The sequence below is a fragment of the Sminthopsis crassicaudata genome, chromosome X, assembly GCF_048593235.1.
Source record: "Sminthopsis crassicaudata isolate SCR6 chromosome X, ASM4859323v1, whole genome shotgun sequence".
Classification (NCBI taxonomy): Eukaryota; Metazoa; Chordata; class Mammalia; order Dasyuromorphia; family Dasyuridae; genus Sminthopsis; species Sminthopsis crassicaudata.
In genome coordinates, this window is record NC_133623.1 from 70,880,509 (window position 1) to 70,892,235 (window position 11,727).

The window sequence follows — 11,727 nt, forward strand, 5'->3', positions numbered from 1 at the left end:
GATATATCATGCTAGTTTGTGGAAATGGCAGCGTCAGAGGAGGAGTTTTTAAAACAGACTTTTTAATTATAATTTGTTTTTACATCCCCTAGATTTTCCTCTGTGTCCTCCTCCTTCCCCCTTCCAGAGAACCATCCCTTATAACCATATAAAAAGGAAGAAAGAAAGAAGAGAAACAAGGAAAGGAAGGAAGAAAGAAAAGAGAGAAAGAAGAGGAAAAATTTAGGAAAAGTAAACATCACATCCAAAAGATCTACGCTGATATACAGTGTCCCACACTAAGGGAACCAACCTCTGCAGAGGCAGAGGGAAAACTGTCTTTACTTGTCTCTGCCTTGAGATAAAGTTTAGTCTTTCTAATTTCTTAATATTCAGCTCAAAGGAATGTTTCTTAAAGACTATGAAAGCCGTAAGCATGCTTGTAGCAAACAGGGAAGGAAGCAGTTGCTAGGAAAGGACTGAAGAGGAAAGAATTATTAAGTAAGTTCCTGAAAGGGAGAAGATCAGATGAGATTGAGATTACAAGGGAAGGCTTTGGCCTTCACTAGGAAGGCCAAAGAGAGAGAGGTTCACTTAAGATATCTAGTATAGAGAAAGGGCAAGAAAGAATGAGGAAGGTACAGCTATTATTAGCCTCAGAGAGGTTATCTTTCTGTGGTCCTCGGAGGATAAAGAGCAGGTTTATGAAGAGTGAATTGAAGGAGAAGTGCGAGGTCCAAGGATGGCAATCAGGCAAGTTTCAGAGTTGAAGATCTTGGAGGTAAAACGTCCTTTTCATCCATGCCGTAGCTGTAACCTTAGGATGTGACTCTTATGAGTGGTTGGAGTGCAGTGGAAGTGAAGGCCTTGGCAGTTAACGAGGTTAACCTGGTGTTCAAATGGTCATCAGCATGAATGTAGATGTGATTAAGGATAAGGGCAAGAGTTTGGGTGGAAAGGAAAGCCAAGAACTGAACTTGCTGAGGAAGTAGAAAGTAAGACGCAAAGGGTGGTAGATGGTAGCTGCATACATCTGGACAAGGTGAGCTAGCTGGAGGACATGGACCTCAACGGAGGAGATTGGCCCACAGAGGGTATGGAAGAGACCGTGTTTGTCTCCAGAGACTGCTGATCGCTCTCTGGTCTAAAGGAGAGACTTCTTCCTCCAGAGAGCCACCTCAAGTCTGGTCTAGAGCAGAGACTCTCTTTTCCTCCAGAGCTGCCCTCTTTTATCGTCCCAGAGAATGGGCATGGGATAATGCAAGGGCTTCTGGGAAAAATTACTTCAACCAATAAACTTGCTCCTCCTAAGCATGCAAGCTCCTCCCCAGGAATTCACAAGTAAAACTCCCAGTAAAGGCTGGAACTAGAGAATTGTCAAGTACCGACTTAGCACTTAGTAAAAACCTAATATCTCATTATCTCATTAGCACTTAGTAAGAACCTAACAACCGTGGGCAATAAGGCATGACTGGCTGTCTCCCCTGTCCTTCTTAAGGTGATAACATGTTTAACTTATATTGGACTGCTTGCTGTCGTGGGGAGTGGGGAGAGAAGGAGGGAGGGAGAAAAACTGGGAACATGAAGTTTTGCAAAGGTGAATGTTGAAAACTATCTTTGTATATATTTGGAAAAACAAACAAACAAAAAAAAAAGAAAAGTGATAAGATTGATTATGAGAGGAAGAGAACTAGCATGAACAGGAGTTTGTTAACAATAGACAGGGATCCCTGAGGATCCATCAGTGGGGTATAGTGGAGGCAGAGGATAGAGATTGATGTGATTTATGACATCAGGAAGAAGAGGATTTGGTTTAATCAAAAGTTACATGGCTTTGTCATGAAAACTGCAATCTTAGCCTGAGGATGTGTTACCCAAACTTCACAAGTTATTCATCAGTTCAGTGAAAGCTCACCAGTGAATCTTCACCTTACTCTGATCATTCATAGTTTCTTTTCTGTGAAGGAAATATTTTCTCATTTTTGTTTCAGTTTTAAGGAACAATTTCTAACACGTTTATTCCTATATTTTAGTAAGCTGCTCCTGCACCTTCCCCATCCTGTGGACAGCAAGACTGGCAAAGCAACTTTTATCACAGAAATGGAGATCCTTGAAGTCATCTTGACCATGAAAAGAGAGTTTGATTTCATTAATTTTTTCTGAAATCATAACGGCGCTAAGATAAGACCGTGTCCAGTAAGACTAGAAGCGTCATCAGAGTCCTAAGAAAACTCCTTATGTACTCAATGGTTCTGCTGGCGACAAGATCATCCATTTACACAGGGGTAATCACTAAGGAACTGATTAGATGTCAACATGATCAATCTAGTATAGTATTTAGAACAATGGAAATATTTAGACCATGAAATTCATTTAGACAATGTTTTATGGACTCAAACCAATGAAAATTGCAATGACATAAGCCATTGCTCAAAAATTGGCCTTTAGGATGACCCAAACAAACAAAACCAAAATAAAGCGGCCTTATTTCTTTGCTATTTGCTTAAACTGTATAGATTTGGCTTATGGTAAAGTAATTGAAATGTCCTCATAGTTGGTATACAGGCTGTCCCAAAAGTTCTAGTGCAGATAAAGCTTAAAAATGTAAAACTGCACTACAACTTTGGGGGACATTCTGTTTATAAGCATTAGTGTTTTCATCATACGTGTTTGAAGAGAAAAAGAAAAGAGGGGATGCTGTAATCTTTGAGTGATTTGGATCTGTTTGAAGTATTTATTATTAGTTGCATTTAAAAACATTTTAAAATCTGTTTTTTTTTTTCTAGGCAGCCTTATAATTATTACCAGTGCCTTTTTTTTTGGGGGGGGGAGTGGGGAGAAGGAAATCTCTGTGCTATATGGTGGTATTCTGAAAAGCAGTTAGAGAAACAAGTGGCATTCTTACCAATTGTCTATGTCGCCCTCATTTCCAATCTTTCTTCATAAGTGGTGATGCGTGTTAGTCTTTTGACCCTGTTCTTGTTAACTGTTCAAGTCTACCCATAGATAAAAGTGTATCCCCATCAGGCAGATCTTTCGTTAACAAGTTAGCAATAAAAGAAATCTCGTCTTCCAAAATGGGCACTTCTTCCATGTTTTTCTTCAATCTCAAGAGTAAATTGAGAAAACCGAAAGTGAACAATTGAGCGATGAGCATCCTTCTCCCACAAGTGCCAGGGGAAATCAGGACTCCACAGATGTGTCATGGAGATAGCTCACCCCTTCAGCTGAGGGGCCAGCAAGGATCTAGGCTGTGATTAGGTCAAGTAGAACCAAGCAGGACTGGGACTATGATCAATTGGCTGTGCTTAAGCAGGAAGAGCTCTCTGGAATTTAAAACTGAAATAAGCCTGCTAACTGTCTTCTGAGGAGACAAAAGGGAAGCAAAGATTAAGTGGCTAAGTAGAGGGGGAGTTATTTAAGTCCCCGAAGTGATTTGGATCAAAAGGGTAACCTACTCTTACCTGCATTGTGGTTTTAGCATTTCTTTTTAATCTAGGCAATATTTTAAGAGTTTATTTGGATTATGCCCCAAAGTATAAGCTCTGGGTAAGCATTTCTCTTCTCCAAAGAATAGCAATGAATCAGTGGGAAATATACTACCCCACCCCCTATTTTATGTGCTGGTCCTAATTAGAAAGACTATCACTCAAATAAGGTGAGCTGGATGACTGGGTACACTTTGTCCCTGGAAGAGAAGACAGCATTTCCAGGCCAAATTGCATTGGACATTGCTTATATGGTTCTGTATTAATTATGTAATGAAATTGAGCTTCAAGAACAATGTAATTTAGTTCAGTGATTTATAGCCATCTAGAAATCATCTTACTTCACTGTCCTTGGGATCAGAAGTAGTCATTTTTGACAATTCAGAGGACTTGCTATTTTTAAAGAGAAATAGTCAGACTTTTAGAGTGATAGGGTTTATTAAGCAATTAATGGGAATTTTAAGCCCCCTACTGTGTGTCAGACACCTTGCTAGGAGCAGTTCCTGGCTTCAGTATTCTTTTGAGGGAGACAACATGATTATTTATCCATGAGGAACTTCTTCAGGGTCCTGGGATAAAGTGCCACTCTATTTTCTACCAAGGGAAACTCAGCAAGTAATTTTTTATTACAATTTTTTTTATTGACAAAACAGATGCATGGGTAGTTTTTCAACACTGACCCTTGCAAAAACTTCTGTTCCATCTTTTTCCCTCCTTCCCCACCCCCTCCCCTACATGGCAGGCAGTCCCATACATGTTAAATATGTTAAAGTATATGTTAAACCCAATATATGTATATATATTTATACAGTTATCTTGCTGCTCAAGAAAGATCCGATTTAGAAAGAAGGTTAAAAAAAAACCCAAGAAGGAAAACAAAAATGCAAGCGGACAAAAACAGAAAGAATGGAAATGCTATGTTGTGGTCCACATTCATTTCCCATAGTTCTCTCTCTGGGTGTAGCTGATTCTCTTCATTAATGAACAATTGGAACTGGTTTGGATCCTCTCATGGTTGAAGAGAGCCACTTCCATCAGAATTGATCCTCATAGAGTATTGTTTTTCTCCTGGTTCTGCTCATTTCACTCAGCATCAGTTGATGTAAGTCTCTCCAATCCTCTCTGTATTCCTCCTGCTGGTCATTTCTTACAGAACAATAATATTCCATAACGTTCATATACCATAATTTACCGAACCATTCTCCAATAAACGGGCATCCATTCAGTTTCCAGTTTCTAGCCACTACAAAAAGGGCTGCCACAAACATTTTTCAGCAAGTAATTTGAAGCAGGTTCAGGACTGGAGAATCCTGTCTCTACTGGGACCATGCAGAATTGACTACATTATACTAAACCACAAAATCCTTTCAATGTTGGGCCACCATGGTACCAAAATTAGGCCCCAGAGCCCTAGGTGGCCACTATAACCTGGCATGGGGACCCCTACTGGCAAGACATCTCTGCAATATCCACATATAAATGTACAAGCACAAAAAACAACTGCTGGTTCCTGGGGGTGAATGGGTGGAAGGCCTGGGATACTTCCTCACCTTCCCTCTTTACCATTAATGGGTTACTTTAAGCTCTGGGCCAAGTTTAATTCTTGGAGAGCTTGTCCCCTTAAAGAGGGGGATCAGATTCTTCTACTCTGACTCCCATCCCAGAGCCCTGGAGAAAATAATGTGGCACTTAAGTTTGGTTAATGTCCAGGGTCTCCCTCAAAAGGAGACAGGAGAAAGCTACGTGATATATAATATGAATCAGATATGGAATGGCTATTTGTTTCTTCCACAAAAAAAAGACTCAAGCATGTATTGACAACAAAAGCAAAACCCTTATACATAAAGCAGTAACTTAGAACCATTCTCATGTTCATTTGGAAGATTCATAGAATGATAGATCAAGAGCTGATCATCGGGATCCAACCGCATCATCACACAGATGGAATCTGAGGCCTGGAAAATTAAATGATTTGCCCAAAGTCATACAACTCTAAATGTTGCACTTTGGGGGATTGTTGATTTGGTTTTTCAGCTGTGATTAGACTTCTTCAAGCTCCTTGTCTTCTAGCAAGCCAGGCCCATCTGCCTGCTATGGGCCGTCTTGTCCACAGAGGAGCTTTTCCTAAAGTATGGCCAACGCCAGCTAAGGAAGAGACGTCCAACATCCTAACTCGGGCGTGTGTGTTTGGAGCCACGCTAAATTATGGAAGTCACTAAAGAGAATATGACTTACAATATATTCTGAGAGAAGAAGGCAGAAGCAGAAGAAAGTTTTCTTTTAAAGTCTACAGAGTAGGCAGCTCTTCCTAATTCAGTGGCCAATTCTCTTTCATACAGCTTTAATGAAGCTCCACCCCAACCCTCTAGCACTCCATCCATCCTAGGACCACCCAGGATTTTCTACATCATCCCAGAACACCACCTCCTTCCATATTGAGCCCATGTGTCTCTAGGAGTAGACCTATCCCTGCTCATGCTCCATGGGATGACCGCTGTCATGTAGGTACATACAAAATAAGTGCCAGGTAATTTGGGAGTGGGGTGGGGAGGAGAGACATGTTCATAACTCTTGGGACTGGGAAAGTTAAGATCTTAGAAACAGATCCTTTTGCTTACAGACCAAACTCCACTCATGCAAATCTAGAAAAGAGAACACATGGGAGCAATTTCCTTCTTGTCACGAATTTTCGGTGAACCTTTTCTACTGTATAGATCGGAGGTATCAAACACACAGCCTGCAGACCCCATGTGGCCCACTACACTCATGAGTGTGGCCAGAAGGAGATTGAAATGGAAGTGGGAAGATAAATAAAAATACAATAAAAGGTAGACAATATTACATTTTCCAACTAAGTCAAAATATGCTATCTGCAGGGATTGCTATGTGTGGATTAGTGCCCTGCTCTCTCCCACCCCCTTTCTATTGGAGTTTGAAACCACTGATTTAGAAGACTCAGTTCTAAAGTCACAAGTTGAGCATATCACTAAGCCTCTGCCCCTTCTTTAAGAGTGATTATTGTGTCCTATAATCTCCAGCGGCATTTGTGTAGCCCTTTATACGCTCCGATTAACTTTTGGCATCCTAATTCCAAACTTGAACATTTCAAGATAATGTATTTTAAGAATTGTTTGATTGCATCATGGATTCTCCCATTTAATCCCACAATGGAACCATCCATCAGTTCTTAGAGTGGCAATTGATAATTTGTAAATGCCTACGAAGCAACAAATTCTAGTATAGGATCATACTCAGTCAACCTTCTAACTGTAAGTGCTCACGGAGGTAACCAAAGTAAGAGAAAATAAAAATCATTTCTAATTCTGTAACCCGTTGTTGTCAGAGCCAGAGTCCCATTGATGGAGAGGCAGATCTGCATGCAGTTTTAGGGGCTCTCTCACAAAATCAATCTGGTGCAGGGTTTCATCCAGATAAACCTGGAAAATTAGTGTCTGGCTTCCTTTATTCTCCCTCCAAAGGACTCTTAGCTCCCCTGAAAGCACATAGGTTATTAACAATATGACTTTTATTTTATTTAGTGTTTTTGTAACCTAACAAAAGTATAGAATGGGTAGGAGTGTATATACCTGTGTTTCCCCTAAGAAAGGTGGAAGAGATTTATCTGTGTGCCCACTACATTAGATTTCAGTTTATATTCCGATATTCTCCTATTCAAAGGCTAAACAGGAGAAGAAAGAAAAATCATCTGGGTGAGAAAGGGCCTAAAGAGATTTAGAGGAATTAAAAGTCTGTTTAATAGAAGTTTTAAAAAATTAATATTATTTGAACTAGGGTTAGGGTTAAATCCAAATTCCCTTCTAAATGAAGCAATAGTTTTTATGGACAAGGTAATGGAAGAAAGTCTCTCACATAGGAAGAACAGAAATGAATAATGGGGAAACTAGATATACTCTCCTGCCTGGTCTAGATTTGAGAGATGAGGAGGAAATGATGTCTTCAGTTGGCCATCCAGGAGCCAATAGAGGAGGAGGGAATAGCCAATAGTGGGAGGAGGGAAGGGGGAGAATGGGAGGGATGAAAAGGGGATGTAAGAGGTCCCTCCTTCTTTGGAGAATGAGGAAGGGTGCTACAGAGAACACATTTCCTTGGTGGGAGGAAAAGACAGGAGTCTTATAATGGTTTTCATTAGGGCGAAGTGGGCACCTCAGGAGATCCCCCTTTAGGAGAAAAGACCATGCTTCCCAAATATATATTCCACACCAGGAGAAGAGGTGTATACTCTCCTGGGAGTATCTAGAGTCATAGTGAATGGGTAAACATGGGTGTAGAGGCAGACTTATGAGAATCTAGATCTAGGACAGGAAGGGACCCAAGAAACCATCTTATTTAACCCCCTCATTTTATGGTGAGAAAACTGAAATCTAGAGGAAGTTACTTGTCCAAGATCACACAGGTAGTAGCAGAGCCCAAGACTCAGGTCCTGTGATTCCAAATTCATTGCTCTTTCCATTGTACCACACCACTTCTCTTAGATAGACCTAGATTAGCAAGAATTTCTTAAATGCTTATGGACTAGGTGTTGTGCTAAGAGATGATGGAGAAAGACAACACCTAAAAGTCAGACGGAAAGAGGGGAGTTGGGGAGGTTACACATTTAGTAACATGACTAGAGATATCCAGAAAGTACTCTAGAGGCCTGGAACTCACTGAGGTATAGCCAAAGCTTGTCTATCAAAGCCCAAGAGGTTGGGGGGGAAGAGAGTCCAATTTTCTAGTGGGGAGTGAGGGGAGATGGGTGTAAATGGTGTGGTTAAAGATGTCTAGAAAGCGATTAAGGCAAGAGTGTGCAATAGGACTGGCCTCTCTGACTCAGTATACAAAGTCATCATTTAAGCTCCTTCATGAATTAAGACTTCTAAAAAAACAAAAACCAATAAAAACCCAAAGCCAAACAAACAAAATGATGAGGAAGGGGAAAATAGACAAGATCCAAGATTGTATTAATGAATCTAGAACATGTTTAAAAGCTCCTCAAGCTATTTGTGTGAATAAGACAGAATTAGGAGATAATAACACATTTGGGTGGATTTAGAACAATAATGACTCTGTGGGGTCAATCATTTAAATAATGTCTCACAATTCATGATCAATTTTTGTTACGCTACAGTATAATCTTAGAACTACATATAGTCTAATGCTCCCATTTAGGAAAACCAGAAGTTTTTCAAATCTAATTTGTCTAAGTCCCTCTGAAGTTTTCTTTGTTTTCTATTTTATCTTTCAGCTAAATTTACCCAGCATTAAAAGAGAAAGAAATAGAAACTCCATTATTTTAGAGATGCTATAGACAATGAAATAATATCAATATTAAACATATATGAGCCAAATGGCATAGCATTTAATTCATAAAGGAAAAATTAAAGAACAATACAATAAGCGTAGGCAGCAATAATATTAGGGTTTGAGTGAGAGGTGAAAATATGATGCCCCAGACTTTAGGCAAATCCCTTTTTTTCCTTTGGGTCTTAGCTTCTTATTTTATACACTAGTCATTAGATAGTTTTTCTCTTCCACAAGATTAATAAAAAGTCCAGTGATCTCACTGTCATACACATACAAAGTCTATTCAATCTCCCATGAACAACCCCCCATTGCCTAAAATCAATGCTTTTCTCTCCCATCTGTTTTGTTGTTGTTCAGTCATTTCAGTCCTATCCCACTCCTTGTGACCCCATCTGGAGTTTTCTTTTGGCAGAGATACTGGAGTGGTTCACCATTTCCTTCTCCAGCTCATTTAACAGATGAGGAAACTAAGGCAAACAGGGTGAAGTGACTTGTCCAGGTCACACAACCAGGAAGTATCTGAGGCTATATTCGAACTCACAAAGATGAGTCTTCCAGATTCCAAGCCCAGTGTTTCATCCCTACATCATCTAATTGCCCCATCTGTATGCGCTTATTTACTTTGCTTGGATGAGAGTGAGAGCTTCTACCTCTCTGATCCAGCTGACAAGAAGCCATGACTGGGACTTTTGTCCTTTGGAGAAAAAAGTAAAAATAAAGGCAAAACTTTGGGTTCCAAGATGCCATTGTACCTGGTATCAGGGAATTGTGATCCAAACAGACAGACTGGGATAGAAGTCAGAGAAATATGTCTCCAGGGAGGCGTGTCTTTGGGAAATGATGCTTCTGCTGTCCTTGGATTTGTTTGTAAGTGATAATTATCTTGTGAGTGATATATTTAGGGCTGCCATTTTGACATAAGATCATAAAATGTTAAAGCCTGAAGGAACTTTTAGAGCCCTTTAGTCCAATCCCCTCAAGCTGGGACACAAGATCATGGAATTTCATAGTTGTAAGGGAACTGAGCATCTATTCATTTCAACCATACCCCTAGAAGAAGCCCAATTCCAAGCAGAGCTGTCAGCCACCCTGAGCCATGATTTCAAGGCTCTCAAAGTCATCTCCTATGAAGAATATTTTATTCCAGTAGGAAATGTTTAATTTGGAAAACAGAAGACTTAGAGGGAAGGAACATGATAATTATTTCTCCTGTGAAAGACATTAGACTTTTTCTGCTTGGCCCCAGAAGGTAAACATAGAATGTATACAAGTTGCAGAGACAAACAGTCATCTCTTTCACATCACAGGAGTTAGGGTCGTGGTGTTCCTGTTACCTAAAATGAGCAGCAGGATGATTTCAGAGAGGCCTGGAGAGACTCACATGAACTGATGCTGAGTGAAATGAGCAGGACCAGGAGATCATTGTACACGGCAACAACAGGACTGATCAATTCTGAAGGACATGGCTCTCTTCAACAATGAGATGAACCACATCAGTTCCATTTGTTCAATAATGAAGAGAACCAGCTACACCCAGCCAAAGAACTCTGGGAAATGAGTGTGAACCACTACATAGCATTTTCAATCCCTCTGTTTTTTTCCACCTGCATTTTTGATTTCCTTCTCAGGTTAATTTTACCTTTTTTCTAAGTCTAAGTGCAACAAAATAACTGTATGGTTATGTATACATATATCATATTTAACTTATACTTTTACATATTTAACATATATCAGACTACCTGCTATCTAGGGAAAGGGATGGGGTGAAGGAGGGGGAAAGCTGGAACAGAAGGTTTCACAAGGGTCAATGCTGAAAAATTACCCATGCATATAGCTTGTAAATAAAAAGCTGTAATAAAAATAAAATTTTTTTTAAAAATCTGTGTAAAAGTTTTTAGCCCTTTACTTGTCCCAGACAAGAAATCTGAATTTTTCTTTGTCTTTTAGGGGGTATTTACAGTACCTTCTTGTAAAATTTGGGTTAAATATTTGATCATAGGCTCTGCTGGTCCTTGCATGTCATCTGAGACTTCCACAAAACTTTCTTCAAATGTCCCATTTGATTTCTTTCTTTTCTTTTCTTTTCTTTTTTTGCTGAGGCAATTGGGGTTAAGTGACTTGCCCAGGGTCACACAGCTAAAAAGTGTTAAGTGTCTGAGGTCATTTTTGAACTCAGGTCCTCCTGTTGTCAGGGCTGGTGTAATATAATAGGTATAATAAAGTCTTTTATGTAGGTATAATAAGGGCTTTTAAGATTACACGTGGCTGTTCTTGAGCGTGCTACCGGTTATTAAGCTATAGATTCAAGAGATTGTGGCCAGAGACCTTTGAAGGCCTCAGAGGAGGCGAGCCGGGTAGAGTTCACGCTGCAAAGGTCAGTGGTCAAAGGTATTCTGTTGGGCCTAGGGCAGACTAGTAATTGTAACTACACCACCTAGCTGCTCCCCCCCCCATTTGATTTCTTATGCCAGACCCTCTTATGCAATAGGGAAAGTTGGGATATAGAAGGAATAACTATACACGGTCAAGATAAGAAAGAACTCAGAACTGTCCAAATGTGGAGTAGACTGCAGTAGGGGGAAGTAGTAGATTTGTTCTCAGTGGAGGTCCATAAGCAGAGGCTGAATATAAAACCTGAGACTTTGGATAAAGTTTGGCAGTAAAATAAAAATGTTAAATAGCATGAGTTAAAAAATTAGTTAAAAATGTTAAATAGCATCAAGTCAAGCCAGCATCTCTATGGCACTCTGCTGGAGAGCAGCGCCTAGCTCTAGCACTTGAAGGGACGTCGGAGGCCATCTGGTCCGAAGCCTTCATTTCACAGATGAGCAAACTGAGACCCAAGAAAGTAATGTGCTTTTATTAGGATCATGCATCAGAGGCAGGATCTGTAAAGAGGTCATTTGACTCCTCAGTCAGTATTCTTTCCCCCATGCCACAGTTGACATCATTAATT

General features: G+C 40.0%; 1 protein-coding gene across 1 annotated transcript in view; it reads left to right on the forward strand.

Moving 5' to 3' along the window:
- Positions 1 to 4,293, forward strand: part of DNAAF6 (dynein axonemal assembly factor 6) — an 83,026-nt gene extending 78,733 nt beyond the window's left edge. The window contains exon 7 of the mRNA XM_074278183.1: positions 2,013 to 4,293. Within this exon, the coding sequence (XP_074134284.1) occupies positions 2,013 to 2,142 (130 nt within the window). The 3' untranslated portion in view covers positions 2,143 to 4,293. The remainder of the gene's footprint in view (positions 1 to 2,012) is intronic.
- The last annotated feature ends 7,434 nt before the right edge of the window (positions 4,294 to 11,727 follow it).